This window comes from Magnolia sinica, chromosome 8 (assembly GCF_029962835.1).
Source record: "Magnolia sinica isolate HGM2019 chromosome 8, MsV1, whole genome shotgun sequence".
Taxonomy (NCBI): domain Eukaryota; kingdom Viridiplantae; phylum Streptophyta; class Magnoliopsida; order Magnoliales; family Magnoliaceae; genus Magnolia; species Magnolia sinica.
Genome location: NC_080580.1, coordinates 15,457,102 through 15,473,589, shown reverse-complemented (window position 1 = coordinate 15,473,589; position 16,488 = coordinate 15,457,102). Strand labels below are relative to the sequence as shown.

The following is a 16,488-nucleotide window of genomic DNA, read 5'->3' as shown; positions in this document are numbered from 1 at the left end:
GAATTTTTAGAGTTCTAAATGTGTAATCATGTTTCTTTCAACATATCCTAAAGTTCTATTGAAAAATTCCTTCATTTCCCAATGTTTCCCAAGATAATTTCCCATGCAATACTGATATGTTTCTGTATGCCAAGGGTGTGAGATGTGCATCCATACTGATATTTAAATCACTGACCACATATACAATCTCAAGTAATTTCTAGGTGCCTGCACATCATCTATCTCACCCTGCCAGAGAATCGAAGTTTTTCTCATCATATAATCCCTCATTGTTAAATGCCTCAGTAGATACAGATGATTTGCCCCTTTAGCATTCAGCTTTGAAGATCTATCAATCCCCACAATGTCCTAGTTCCAAGCAGGTACAATCTAGAAAAGCTGGTAAGGTTTACACATAAAATCCTACCTCGTCTGAGTTCGACCAGTTGCAATCAAGAACATTGCTAACATTTGTAATGACCAGCAATGAAGAAGTATGGAAAAGTTTGGTCTACAACTGAACAGTTTTGAAAGGGGCAGCTGCACTTGAATTCTGGCAAAACTAGAGCATGAAACAACCAGCCTAAAAGACAGCCAATGAGAAAGGGTATATGGAGGCTATGAACCAAAAAACACACAATAATGGAATATAAATGTTAAATCATCCATGGAGACAACTAGCCGGCCTTTGCATAGAGGAAGAGGAGAGAATGAATCGAATCCTCATTTTGATTTTTCACGATTTAGGTGCTTTTGGGTTTCCTCAGATTGTCCCAACTAGAGAAGATCAACCTTAGGATGGAGTAGAAAACCGCCCTGATGCAAGACATGATGAAATTCCAACAGGATGATGGCCAATACCAGGGGTAGAGCAACCGGAAGAAGAGGCTTATGAGATGACGGGGATACTGTCCCACCTGCATATGACAGATTCAACAGTACACTGCGATGTTAGAAGATGGCTTTTAGGCATGAAATCATAAATGGCCAACTTCTAAAAGGTAAATCACTACTCTACAGGGCACCCTCTAGTGGTACTGATACCATCTTAAACTTAAGGTGATGATGGGAAGGTGGGACCCTCGCAGCGTATTCACACCATCTAACCTGTCTATCCGATGCATCACCTCAGAAAATCCCATAGGATTTTAAACTGGTCCAAATCCAAAAGTGAAGGAATGATCTGGCAAGGAATTCTCACCCTTGTATTTCACAGGGGCCTACCTGAGTTGAAAAACCTGTATTTTCGCCCAACCCTTCATATGGACTGGATGAAGGGACTGAACAGGCTTTTTTTCTTTCTTTCTTTTTTTGCATTCACACCCCACACACATATGCACTCACACCACAGTGGGATTTCACCACAATGGGTACTCAAACCCATGCCCTCGTGTTGAAACCCTTGTGAGTCTACCACTAAGGTATGAGTAAGGAAGGACCACACAACACAGTTATATGAGGCTTGGTTACATGTACACAATAGGGGCTTTCCCTTTATATATTCTGGTTGCTGTGGCCCATCTGAGTTTTGGATTGGGCTAATCTTTGGGCTCTGACAGAGTTTTCTGAGGTGATGCACCTTGAGGATTCTGTGTAAACATCACTGGGCCACACATCTGCCCGAGTACCACCATAAGCTTAGGGGAGCACACCCCTGATTTACAAATGCACAGCTGCTGGCTGTGCACATGGAATATTTTTCATACCCCAACCAAAAACCATTCACTAGGGTTACGAGTCCTTGAGATAATGCTAGTCACATGCTTAACTATTTCAGGAATTTTGATAGAAAACAAATTAGGAAAACAAAACATGCCAAACTAAAAGCGATGATTCAATGGTACTACCCCCATCACCACCACCATCTTAGCGTCTCTCCCAGCTATCTGAGGTTGGCTTTCAATGGGAGATACCGGAAGTTCTAAGATAAGCAATCCACCAGACATCAGCTTCCATTTTTACGTGGGCCCTTGGCACTGGCTATGGCAGATAATATTGACACCCAGCCCAAGTACTACATGCACACCCCAAAGGGAGAGCAGGTGGAGATGGTCATGGAGGAGCTGTTGCCAGGAAAACTGTTAATCATGTGGCACCTGCACTCATGAAATGGCATGCTCAGGTAGCTGGCTGCACAATTAGCAGGTAACCCACTGATACATGCTTACAAACATGAGTTGCAGGCAAATACACTCAGGTCCCACACCATCCCTCAGTGTAGTCCTAAAACTCGATGACTCAACTCAAACTTGGACAAGTCAACTCAGCTCAACAAGATTTAGATCCGAGTCATCATGAAACTCGATTGTGAGAGTGACTCGGCATGACTCGTCGAGTTGACTCAATCAACTCAACATGACTTGCCACTGTCCAAGCTAAGTCACTCGTTTGGAAAATGTTTTTATATAAAATGTAAGAGGGAGGGTTCAAACCAGAGACCTCTCTCAGAAGTACTAACGCTTCTAAACAGCACGTTGAGCACCGTTGCTTGATATTTCTTCAATTTTTAATATTTTATCTTATACAACTATGTAAAATATTGATAAAAATCATTAAACTAATAATTACATACTGAGTTGAGTCAGGTAAAGACTTGCCCAAGTATTCAATTCAACTTGACCCAACTGAACATCAAATCGAGTCAATTTTTTTCAGGTTTTGAAGTATCCCCCTTAGCACAACTACTGTGTGCTATTCACAAAGGGAGTCTAGTTTAGTTCATACCTACACATGCATGGCTCAATCTCTAAGTGTTACTATCTAGGCCAATGTTTTGAGTCCCCGAAAACTGCTAGTCTCTTGTCTCTAGTCTCTACTAGGATAAAGTAGATTAAAAAAAAAAAATCTACTCACCGGGAAGAGAAAATCCAACGCATCCCAGGCTGCATGACGAACAGCTCTTGTTGGATACATTGGACCACCAGGAGATGTGAAGCTATAGAGGCATGCCTTCAACCGTGTACTTGTTGTCATCCTCAGCTCCAATCCTATTAACATTAGTCATGCTACATTAGCTAAAATAGGCTACTGCAAAACATTGCCAGGGTCAGTAAAAAAACTAAGGTAGTAACAACTATACGAGACATTACCCTGGAGGGCTCGCATTTGTAACAGGTAATGTAGTAATACTGGCTCCACCTTCAGCTTTTGAAGCTGACAGATAAGGCACCATCAGAATAACATGAGTTCTATCAGTTTACCTCTCAGTAATGAGAAACATCCAACTCATTGTTGTATGCACCAGCCTCCAGTTTTTGGTCTAAATGAGTATATACCTGATCTGTAAGCTCAATAACAAAAATGTCTGCTGGACCTCCGACCAAGAAGGAATTTGGGAAGACGGGAAATTGCTTTAGAAAAGTTTCAAGCTTGTCAACTGTATCTAAGAACAAACCAACATGGAATTACAGAAATGGACACCTGTACTTAACTAACAGAATGTTAAACACTTAAATATCCGCACCTAAGTTGTAAAAGAAGAAAAACCTGGAAAGTAGAAGACAGAGATCCCTTTGGGCCTGAAAATTAAGATGCAATAAGGGGCATGTCAACATTTAGCTGTTTCAACACATCTTAGAAAACCACTTCATGAATCACATTTTAAATGTTCCAACACATCTTAGAAAACCACTTCATGAATCACATTTCAACTGTTTCCACATCATATGATTTTGATGATAACTGATAAGACCTGTGCTGCTGAGAGAACCATAAACAGCAACATAATCATTTTGACCAAGAGAGAGTAGAAGAAGCGAATTATGCAGACCTGCAAGGATATTTTATTTAAGCATGTTGGTACCAGTGCAACCTCCTCAAGTAGATACTGTTACAATATAAGTAACAGGGAATCCACATCAACATCATAAGACCAAGTGCCAAAATGAAAAAGGGAGAGTGGTAAACAAAATAAGAATGGACAGCAAAAAGTTATTATCTTCAGAAGCATCTTACGCGGAACAAAGAGATGAAACGTCTTGTGTTTGTTTGGATGTCAATCCTACCAATAAACAAAGAAATGTCTTCAAACTTGAAGAATAAGAAGCCAATAAAAAGTACATGAATCAACAGCATATTGACTTTGCATATGTAGCCGAGTTTTCATTAGCAAAAACAATATATTGAACTCATCCCCAAAAACAAGCTAAGGCAATGAATTGACAACATACTGATTACTGACTTTGCAAATACAGTTGAACTTTTACAAACAAAACAACCATACAATTGGCTCCAAAAGCTTATCGAGGCAAGAAATCATGAGCAAAAACTAACTGGTGCAAGAACCAATACTTCCCATTCCAGTATTATTAAGAATCATAAACAATTTCGAGAATAGATGGCAGCTGATGCATCCAGGCAACACATCTCATGTGTCCCACAGGAGGCCTCTTTACACACATGTGATTTTCCAGTGCTTTCAGGACATCGGATTAGCCTGCAGTCTGAAAGCCTTGTAATGGAATCTATAATGCCAAGGGAAACATGGAGGATTGGTGAGGCAAACTGCATGAGAAGAGATTGAAAAAGGTAATCCATGGAACACATGATAAGGTTACATGGGTTGGAACCTTGCCATTCATCAGGTGGACACCCTGCACATGCCCTGGTCCAAAATCCAAGATGTACTCCCATCAGGTGGGTCACAAAAGTATATTGAATTTATAGACTGCTGGCCATCTTACCATCCATTTTTCGAATACACATGAGGCCCAACTGATGAGTGGACGAAACTGATCTTTGGGTCAGGGGTTGTTCCAAGTTGCCCCTATCTGACTAACAGCACAGTTTCCATGCGTTCCACATCAGCATATGTGCCATGAATCACCTCTTCAACCTCTCGTCACATGTATCTGTGTGTGTTGAGTTATTTAAATGGTACAGACCTTATGATTCATAAGGTGAGTGTGTGTGTGTGTGTGTGTATTGACAACACGGGGTGTCCCCACCCCTTTTTGAGGTGAGAATATTCCCTGCGGATGCAAGCAATCACCTGCAACCACATGCTCCTGCTCAAAAAAGAAAAAAAGAAAAAGAAAAAGAAAAAAAGACAAGTTTGCTGATGGGCAGAATCTTATTACTAACTTTGAAAATGGGGATGCACGCAATCACCCACAACCACATGCTCCTGCTCAAAAAAAAAAAAAAAAAGTTGGCTGATGGGGCATAATCTTATTACTAACGTTGAAAATGGGGCTTTACTACGTTGACAATGCCACTTGCATGCTTCTTTTGAATACCTTTATTATTTTTCAGGTTTAGGCATGAGGTTGCAATCCATTTGACCTCAAAATTGGTGCTACGGTTGCCCTAATTTCTTGTTGTATAATGGTAATACGGTATAGGTGCAAATAGAAAAATAATGACAAGGTGGAAGGGTTCTGTAGAGATGGAGAAAAAAAAAAATACAGTTCAGAAATAGATTTTATGCTAGGAATCCATTGAAGCTTTGAGCAGTTTATACTTTAAACTTTAACAATGAATTACATGATACTCTTGCAGAGTGTTGCAAACATGCTTATGCACACACCTGATGTATACTTGGTATACATGTACTCAAACCATACCGTCCAAAGTCTTGGCCCCAATTGAAAATGAAGCATACCAAATAGCAGACCAGTCAGATGATCCTAACCATCCAACCAGTGGAAAATTGCCCATTGAATTTGGCCGGTTCACACTTCTCTCTCTAGCCATCCATTTAGTGGACAACTGACATCTGTTACTTGGATTTCTCAACTATTGTGTATTTTAGGCTATGCTCCATCCATCATGGAACCCACAAATTGGACAGTTGGGAAGAACATATATTTCTGCTACGTCTATGGCAGATGCTTTCATTTGCATGATGTTCCATGCTTGCCAGGATCATAAGGTTCTCTAGGTAACAAGGATTGGGTGGAGATAAATTTCACAAGGTGGTTAACCTTTTTTTTTTTTAATGAAAAATATTCACAAGGTTAAATATTCTTCATTTTATCTTAGTTTCCTAATTAAATAAGGTTATCGATCTCTTATGTCTTTCATTTGTTTCTTTAAATAAGGGTATCATCTATCATCACAGTGCCTTCAGCAACTATCTGGCGTTATCTGGGCCATCAGAGGATGGTTGTGTTTGTGTGGTTAGCGGCTAAAAACAATTGGTGGGTTGACCATCTGGCATTATTGATCATCTGCGCAGTAGAAAAATGATGATCACAAATGGTTGTATTATGGCCCGATCACCTATCATAAACTGCAAGGTTGCTTCAATTATTTGGAAGACATTTTTAGCACCATTCTGTATGAGGACCATGCCAGGCTCAATTGGCTAGCTGTTTGCCGCATGGAGAGGAGACACTCAGGGCAAAGGAAGAGATCTATGGTGCCTATGGTGCCTAACCTCATTAGTTGTGATCATTATGGAAGGAACACAATAGTTGTACCTTCACTAACAGATCTGACACCAGGAGGCAGTGTTCCAAATGGCAAGAATAGAGTTATTTCCCAAGAGTCGGTGCTTTTATCATTTGGGGGGCTCTAAAAGAGATGATGTTGAGGGTTATTGGTATGTTAACATTGGTTGATTGGGATTGTAAGCTAATATCTCGCCATCCTTTGATCCTTAAGCTGCTTTTGCTTGTATGTTTGGTTCTAATAAATTTGTGTTACTGTACTGTTGAAAACTAAATCTCTACATTGTAATTGTTGTTAATTAGAGTAAGTAGTTACTTTTATTAAGGTTGAATAATGCTCACTACTAGGAATGGCACCACGCATGCTACATCAAAGTGTATGGAATTATCCACTCCACTACCATCTTAATACAGTGCAAGATATATCCTATACTACTGCAAAGCATATAAAGAACATACTACATTCTTTTTATAGATGGCAATTGCCACTGTAAGAGAAAAGAGTTACAACAGGGGCAGAGTTTCCCAATTCATATAGCTGGTCTGGACTCTCCTTTAGCTGGTGAGGAGCTAACAAGATAACTGAGATAACTTTACAGAAATGGTCTAGAAACTCTTTTAACCAGTGTTGCTCTACTTCATTAGCTTCACGCAATATTAAGGTAAAATGAATATTCATGAAGCAAGCAAGTAAAACCAGATTAGTTAAACCACATGATCCAAAGAGTGTATATACAAAATAAATAACACTGGACTTTGATTTTGAGCTAAGTGGTTACTATGACATATTTGTAGTTTCAGTCCAAGGTATTCCGTAACGGTAACCATAATGGCTACCACCGTTAACTCTACGATATGGGTTGTAACGGCTGTTACGGCCCCCATAACGGCTGTTACAGCCTCCTTAAAAATAAAAATTAAAATTTAAAAAAAAAAAAAAAACCCAAAGATCCTGTATCAGGCCCGTAATGGACCATTATGGCCTTTATGGGGAGCGTAACAGGCTGATACAGGGGCTGTAACGGCCTTTACGAGTCATTTTTTCTATAACGGCCGCTATAGCCTTTACGACCCCATAATGTGCAACAGTTGCCACCGTTACCTTTACATAACGGCCTTTACGGCCCCGTAACCATGAGTTTCACTTTTATGTGATGGCTAACTAAGGTTACTAAGGATCTCTTACCTAATTGAAGCTTCCTTCCCTCTTGAAGACTAGATATGATTGGAACTTTCCAGGGAAGGTCTCTGGGACAATATAGCCACTGTCATTTTCCTACGTGACCTCAAAACGTTATCCAATGTCATAAAATCCAGATCAGATCTCAACCCCTTTTCATGGGTGGTTTGGTCCAACCACCCCTCCAACCGACCCGCTATGGCCGTTTCAGCCTAGAAATTTACTTAATCTAATTTTTTTTAGAGAGAGAACAATGACTTAATCTAAGATTATAAAACTACAAGGAATTAACAAATAACTGGTTGTTAGCAAATGGCTCGGATTATACTGGCACGTATTGCTTGCTGATTCTGGTCCAAACTAGCGCAACCATCCCCTTCCAGTTAGTCCAAATTTTAAAACACTGGCTTTATCTTGATTGACTTCATAAAACATTACGTTAGAGGCAATCTTGCCATTTCTTTGGGGTTTTGGGCTACATCAAGATTCTAAGAAACCTAATACAACACAAAGAATCTAAGTAGTGCTACAAAAGTACAGATGAGCATCACTAACATTCTAAACTCCCACGTCCTTACCATGAAATATCGTCATCTTAAACAATCCTTTCCATCATGATTGTCACCTTGGCCAAATCCCTCCAAGGTGCAGGTTTCATCTAAACTGTGGATTCCATTGTTTTATTTCACAAGATTGTTAAGTGAATAAATGAAAAATACAATTAAGTGAGATCCAATTTCAAATAAAAGGGAGACTTAGGCAACATTAACTATTCCAGGATTAGTAAACTGCATAGATGCTAATTCCGTACCAGAAAACATTTGTAGCACCTTGAACAAGCGCTGATGCATATCGAAGGAGGGCTTCTGAATTTTCAAGTGGCACTTCAAATAACTGCATCGCAGGACCAAACATATATTGGCTACTTCTCAATATGAAAGTAAGCAGGTGTAAAGAAAAAGCAAGAAGTGCAAATAAAAAGTTCTACAAAGTTTTATTTAAGTCAAGCTTTTAAAAAAAATTGTACACCAATATATGAGAGAGAGAGAGAGAGAGAGAGAGAGAGAGAGAGAGAGAGAGAGAGAGAGAGAGTGTCCACAGATTTTTTTATTTTTTATTTTTTATTTTTTGTAACTTTCAGCATAACCCCTTTAATTCCACACATCATATCCTAGAGTATTACATTTCATTAAAATTTGCACACTTACCACTACCTCATGAATATGAGATTGTTGTGCATGCGCGTGCATGTGAAGGACAACAGCAGTTTTTTTTTAAAATAACTTTCAGCATTACCCCTCCAGTTCAACACCATATCCTAGAGTATTAGGTTTCATTAAAATTTGCACTTGCCACCACTTCATGAATGTAAGATCCAGAATATGTAACTGAAGAACGCTTACAACCATAATATTGTAACCATAGGCATGACCATCTTGCATTTGCTGCTTATGAGTTGTAGCAGCTAACTTTACTAAAAATATTGAAGAGAAACCCAGGCATGGTCAGATCATACCAACAGCTCACTCATGGTCAGATCATACCAACAGCTCACCATGATTGACGAATTTTCAATCCCCTCATGCTTTCTGCAACTAGACATTGGACATAACCACCCAATCCTTGGAATATTTTGCTCTTTCACTCTCCTCAAATACCCTAAAAAAAAAGTTTCAGTACGAATGAAGAAGAGGATCGCAATATTCTCCCAATCCAACATCCAATCTGCTTTTATTCAATCCTTGGCAACCATTAGAAAAAGCTCAATAGGCGTGCAGCAAATCATTCCATCTCCATAGGTGAAATGCAGGAACGAGAGATAAATTTTCTAAAACAAGTTTTCAATATGAAGCAATTTATTAATGCATAAGTTCTTAGTTTTTAGTGGTTCCACATCTAATGTCCGGTGTGATTTCATTCAATTCTTGATACTATTTGTTGGAAGGCTCAATTTTGTGGAGCCAAGTTGTTCGAAGTATCGGCATCCCTACAAGTTTCGTTGGCCAGGGATATGGAAACAATATCGATATCGCTGATAACCGGAAATGCGGGGAAACATTGGAAAAATGGTGGAATTTTTAGCGGAACTTCAGGAGATGTTAAAATGTACATATTTGCATATTCAGAAATAAAATAAAATAAAAATGTAAAAAGAATGCATACATAACAAGTTTCCATTTAATGGGGCCTTACAAGCATGTGTTGTTGTAAGCAGTGTTTAAAATATTGACAATAACGGCCGATATATCCCACGATATATCTTGTATCCCACTTGTGCGATACGAAACGCACAAGTAGTGCGATATATCCCACATGTTCAATCCAGTGAGCATTTTCGATTTTCGATCTTTTTTTTTTTCCTTGTAAATCATGTTAAATCAATGTAAATTGTTACAAATACATGTTTTTTCATGTTTTGCATGAAAAATCATGAATTGAGAACTTCGATTTCAAGATTTTGAGGGGACGGGGCCGAGTTGCGGAAAATTGAAAAAAAAAATCAAAATTTCTCAATTTCTCGCAAATCGGTTGCAATGTGTCCAAACATAAAAATCAAACATGTATGTAACATGATCTAGTGATTCTTCTTTTGCTTTTGAATGTTTTGCTTGTGTTTCCACTTGTCTTCTTACATTTATAAATTATATGAATAGATTTTGAATATACTTGCATCAATTCAGTTTGACAATGCATAGATTAGGACCTCATACAATTAAAACTCTTTTTAAACAATCACTGAAGTTTCATTAAAAAATTTGACCAATTTCCTAATGTTTCCCCATGTTTCCAACAACAACGATACATTATGCAATACAACCGATATATCTCATGCGATACCCGATATGTATCCATATCCCAAGGGTGCGATACATAACACGATACCGATATTTCGAACACTGGTTGTAAGAAATCAGTCCAACCATACCACCCGGCCTATTTAACCATCCAACCTTCCATCCAAACATCCATCGATATTGGAAAGTATCAACAAGACGTGATATTTCACTAAGAAATCATCAACAATTGGAAAGGAAACGGAAGATTGTAGTCTCAATATCACGCATGTTACGATATCGATAATATCGAGATATTATCAATGACAAATTGAACACTACATACAACCATGTGCCCATAAAAAAATAAAAAAATAATAAATAATAATAATAATTTTTTTCTAATAAACAAAATTTTAATGATATTAATTCGTTGGCGATATTATTGAAATATCATCGATATACTTATGATACAAGCATTACCTAGAATTTACATAGTCGAAAATATTGGTGATACATTGGCGATATTGATGCATTGGTAATACAAGTGACACCTAGAATTTACATAGTTGAAAATATTGGCGATTACATTAGCGATATTGATACGCTGGCAATACTTAGCGATATATTGCTAATACCTGGAATTTTTTATACTACCAGCATTATTGGTATCGCTACCAGTGTTATCGGTATTGCTGAGCTGGAGATAAAGATAATATCGGAGATAATTCAAACACTACTCTATCACAAATATATTTCGATAATAAAGATTCTATAGATATTGGTTTTTTTTTAAAAAAAGGAAGTTTGGGAAGCAAATTCTGCAATGAAATGATTCAATTAATGCATGTCTTACCCATTTGTGAAAAAGGAGGGCAAATATATGAGATGCAAAAGACTGGCTCCAAAGTTGCACAATTAAATCAAGGATAGGTTTTCCATTTTCAGGCATCCTAACATAGTGGTCAGCAAGCACGTCGTAAAAGCACAAGCAGCTAGAGATTCCATCCTCTGCTAAAGTAACCTCCTCTTCATCGCTGCTAAGAATTATGTCTGTTTTCAATTGTAGTACAGGAATATTAGAATATTCACCAGAATCCAAGTGCACTGTGACTAGCTACAGAAGTCCAAATTCAATTTGCATGTAGATCACAAGATTCAATCTATAAGAACTAAAAACATAACATCAATATTCACAGTAACATTATAGAGATATGCACATACACACATAGGTACACATGCCACAAATGTAAATACACACTCATATATAGTGTCACCTTAGTAATACCAAGTGATCAATATACTACTGACCACCTGACGCAGGACAATTAATCACTTGCTCTAAAAGCTTGAATTGATAGATCATGACGAATTAATCCATTTATCTCATAGCCTGGGCCCCACATCCCATGAGTTAGGACCTTGGCTAAACCCACCTTGTGGGCCCCACTTCACATGGGTTTTGTTTCATACGAGCCACCCTCCTCACATGAGTGGGGCACGCCTCACACAGGCCGCCCACCCCAACTATGTCCCTGCATCCCACAGGCCACCCCACTCGAGCCAGGTGTGAAAATGCCCCTGCATTACCGCCACATGCTAATAAGCATTGCAACCATACATACACCCAGTGTTAGAAATATTGGTACCGCTACAAGTTTCGTTGGCCGGGGATACAGAAATAATATGGATGTCACCAATAATTGGACATGTAGGGAAACATAGGGAAAACGGTGGAATTTTTTCGATGAAACTTCAAGAGATACTAAAATACACATCTTTGCATGTTTAGGGACCAAAAAATTGCAAAATGAATGCATACATGATAAGTTTCCATTTAATGGGGACATAAAAGCATGTGTTATCCTAAGAAATCAGTCCAACCATCCCATTAATCCCATCTATCCATTCAAACATCCATCGATATTTCAGAATATCGACAACACGTGATATTTCGCCGAGAAATCGTCAACAACTGGAAAGGAAACAAAAGATTGTTGTCTTGATATCGCCCACAATGCAATAACGATAATATCATGATATTATTGATATTATCGTTGACAATTTGAACACCGCACACAACCATGCGCCCATAAAAATAAATAAAATAAAATAAAATTTGAAATGGAAAATTTTTTTGATAAACATATTTTTGGCGATATCGATGCATTGGCAATATTATCGAAATATTTTCAATACATTGGCGATACAAGCGACACTTAGAATTTACACAGTCGAAAATATTGGTGATACATTGGCGACACAAGCAATGCCTAGAATTTACATAATAAAAAAGATTGGCGATATGTTGGTGATAAAAATAGATTGGCAATACTTAGTGATAAATTGCCAATATGTAGAATTTTTTATACCACCAATGTTATCGGTATCACCACTAGTGTTATCGGCATCACTGAGCTGGAGATATAGATAATATCAAGGATATATCGATAATACGGTGATACTCCGAACAATGCATACACCATACCTAAGAACACATGGAGCAAGGAACCCAGATCTTTCTCCACTGATACCAGGTTGACTTAGTACCGGGCAAACCTTTAATCCATGAGAAGGATGGTTCGGAGATTCTTTGTGTTTTGATGCCTTGGATCTATAGTTCAAAGGGATAGAGAGATCGATGGGGATTTTTGTAGTAGATATAGAGATGGGTGGATGAGGTTGAGACATGCTTCTGGAGAGTTGTTTGATAGCTGCATTCAAGTGAAACTTAATGGGAAGATTTTATAACACAACTAATCAACAGGCTATTCTATAGGGGGCTGTCTTGGCAATTAGGAACAAGCACAAGCAGAAGATGAACATTCGAGAGATAGGGATGTTAAGATGGATGTGTGGAACAACTAGAAAGGATAGAATCAAGAATGAAGACATCTCTAGCAGCCTAAGTAGCCCCAATAGGAGATAAAATGTCGTGCAAATTGCGATGGTTTGACCATGTTTTACAAAAGTTGGAGATGGTTTGGATAACACAAGAAACATTGATTAGGATTAATGCGCTTGAAGGGAGAATGAAAGGAATACCTAAAAGGACTTGGCTCAAGGTGGTGAGAAGGGGCATGAAGGCATGTTACCATGGATAGAACCTTCACTTTGGCATGATTGGAGAAACAAGATCCGTAAACCTAACCCCAAAAAGCTGGCAAGGCTGTGAGATGGCAATGTGATGATGATAAGGAGGGTTATATGTACATGAATTGCCTCAACACCATGAGATTTATCACTATCACTTGTTACATATAACAAAAATTGCCTACTAGAGCTACTTCTCAAGTCTACTTGTCACAAGTTCAGTGGTTCAACCTCTACCATTTTATAGCAAGTTTTTTTTTTTTTTTTTTTGAACATTTTCTGAGAGATCTCATAACTTTGTTCTTCCATTTTGAACATATCTTCACAATTAATCATTTAGAAAATAATGATGACACAACTTGTATAAATAACATGCAAGGCCGCTAATGTTAGATGTTCAACTAGGATATTGGCTCTGGCCTGTAGCAAATTTGTTTGTATCTGTGCACAGGCATCAAAGCGTCCAGTCAATTGTATGTAAATGGACTGGGAACGATACCAAAAATAAAGAAGATAAACAGGAACTCGTATTTATTTTCCTTGGATTTCCTTACTCAGCACTCATAATATTCCAAAGCTCACTTGCATGCAGTCAACTATTAGTGAAAGAGGGAGGCAAGCATCAAATTCAGCCAACTTAATAACTAATGAATAGCCAACTGTTGCTGAAGAGAAACACTTAGCAAATCTCCAATTGAAGATGAGCCCCAGCCAACAAGTTTTGGTTCACCCATGTGTCCGTATGCAAATAGGGAAGGTTGGCAGTTGTCATATATAATTTCCTGGGCAATGTTAATTTTAGATGTTGTTTTTAGGCACATGGTAAATGGCCTACGCATGAGTTGGGACATCCATTTTCAGGCTTATGTGGGTTTCTCGTACCAGATATAAGAAAAACTTCATATTGAGAAAAAAAAAAACACTGACACACTAGGCAAATGACCTCACTAGACTAGGGTCTCAAAGCTGGAGATGTCATCTTATGAAACGATGACTGTATGTATATCAGTATATGTCATACAGGCATTGGCCATCCACGGTGAGGACAGAGCACATCATGTCACAGTTTTGATCATCAGGCAATGGGCCCCACTTGTAAAACTAAGCACCTTTAAGTTACTGGTAATGGTATGTCAAGAAGTGTATGCACAATCAAACACCCTTCATATCTTCTTTTCCTTTTAAATAAAAGCCTGAAAGTGCCAAAACAGAATTGCTGAGCATACACACTCAGGAGAGAAAAAAAAGCAGAGAATGCATTGGTTCCTTACCCCTAGCTCGAACATCAACCTCTAAAGCTATATCCGCAAACAGCTCCTGCAACAAGTTGAGTCGCTGAGATTGAGATGCTAGTGCCTGCAAAGACAAAACAGCCATTGATCAAACATATCAATTTTCATTCAAGAAGAATCTGTCCAAGCCAGAATGAACCATGGCATCATCTAAAAACCATAAAGATTCAACATTAGACAGCAAAATCCTAACCACTTCAATTCATAAAGAGTGGTTTGGGTGTCTGGAAAATAGCCACTATGGAAATGAAAACCATAGGTAGATGCAAATTCTTGTGTTTAGGCCCCTGGAAATACTTGGAATTGGTTTCCTGTTGGAATCCATTTCCACCAAAAGAAACATTTTGAAATTCCTTGGTAGGGTCTAGCTTACAAATTGCAGGGTAATGAATTCCCTGTCAACTTTCGTATTTTCAAATTCCCTCTCCTGTGAATATGCAGAGTATAATTCCTGGAAATTCTTTCCCAATACTCAAACATGGTTTCTGGATTCCACCTAATTACCCAAACATGACAAGCAGAATCTCTTTTTCAGGGACTTTGTTTCCTGGAAACAAAGTCTTTATGCCCTTCTAAACCCATCGCATCCAAACTACCCCTAAAAATCAAATTTCAGTAGATCCACAAAATAAATAAACAGTGACCAGAAGCATGATTTAGAGAGTGTTTGGACACTCAGTTGAACTGATTGCAATAATTCCAATTAAATCCAAAGGCAAATGGCCAGAACGGAGGTTGATAATTTCATAATGTCAATCGAAACCCAACTACATTTCCATGCATTTTTTGAGTTGGGAGTTGAAAAGACAAGAATCTCTATCAGAGGGCTAATCCCTCTTGGTCATTTCCACTCTACTAATCAACTTATCGCAATTCAATTCAATTGAACGTCCAAACGCACCATTGAAAACAGCAATTCCAATCTCATTTCCACAATCAAAACACAACACAATGAAATAACACAAACAAGAGATCCAATACATCAAATTTTCATGAATTCGGATCGGCAAATCCCACCCGTTGGAGCTTTTTCTCGATCTCCTGTGTAAGAGCAGCTAGGTAAGCAGAGCTCGTAGACGTCGAAGCTTGCGGCATTCTGCTGAGAGTCCAATCAAACAACGCATTTGAGAAGGCGAAGATTCCCAAACCCTAACCCTAATTTCAAAAAAACGGGAGACAGATTCTCGTTTTGAAGAAACAGAAGCTCGAGATTTCTGAGAAATAGAAATCCTACATTGGATTTTGTCTGAGAGAGATGAGATTGAAAGGAGATTTGGAATTTTCAGGGATTTCTGGACAGAAATTCGATCCAACGTAAACGGAGTTTCGCCGTTGTCGTGGAGTAACATGCAATTTTCTATAGCAGGAAGAGAAGCGCTGTTTGGGTGGAGGGAATAGCACACGTGTTAGCATCTGATTGGGAAAGGTTGGATAAAGGCGCGTGGCTATTAGTACAGAGTAGTATGCCCAGGGTCCTGGAACTCGAGTCGAACCGAGTTAGGGCTGACTCGACTCCATCCGATTTTGAAATAGGTGATTCAACCCTGAGTCCAGCCTTTCTGGCTTGATCTGAGTCCGGCCTGGACTGATCCGGTCAAAAGTATAAGTCAGGTTGAGTTGGCATCGAGTTAGATTGAGAGATGAGAGAGGGAGAAACCCAGAGTGTACATGAAAGAGAGGAGAAGGGACGGGGTGATAGTGGTTGGTGATTGTCAGACTTAAAAGATGAGGAGTATGAGCGAGGGAGAGAGAGTTTGGGATCAAGTCAGAATAAAGTG

General features: G+C 38.7%; 1 protein-coding gene across 8 annotated transcripts; it reads right to left on the bottom strand.

Annotated features, from left to right (window-relative positions):
- Nucleotides 1-219: 219 nt before the first annotated feature.
- LOC131252968 (uncharacterized) lies at nt 220-16,066 on the bottom strand. Of its 8 annotated transcripts, XM_058253776.1 has the most exons (12): nt 15,728-15,782; nt 14,690-14,774; nt 14,528-14,611; nt 11,182-11,378; nt 8,363-8,445; nt 3,934-3,979; nt 3,671-3,805; nt 3,443-3,497; nt 3,255-3,361; nt 3,069-3,132; nt 2,833-2,966; nt 220-896 (listed from the first exon to the last, which is right to left on the bottom strand). In XM_058253776.1, the coding sequence occupies exons 4-12, from the start codon at nt 11,275-11,277 to the stop codon at nt 723-725; spliced, it is 894 nt and encodes a 297-aa protein (XP_058109759.1). In that variant the 5' UTR covers nt 11,278-11,378; nt 14,528-14,611; nt 14,690-14,774; nt 15,728-15,782; the 3' UTR covers nt 220-722. The 8 variants fall into 8 exon arrangements, with proteins under 8 accessions (XP_058109759.1, XP_058109751.1, XP_058109753.1 ...); XM_058253768.1 differs by lacking the exon at nt 14,528-14,611 and having other exon boundaries at nt 15,728-16,066; XM_058253770.1 differs by lacking the exon at nt 14,528-14,611 and having other exon boundaries at nt 3,671-3,748; nt 15,728-16,066.
- Nucleotides 16,067-16,488: the final 422 nt, after the last annotated feature.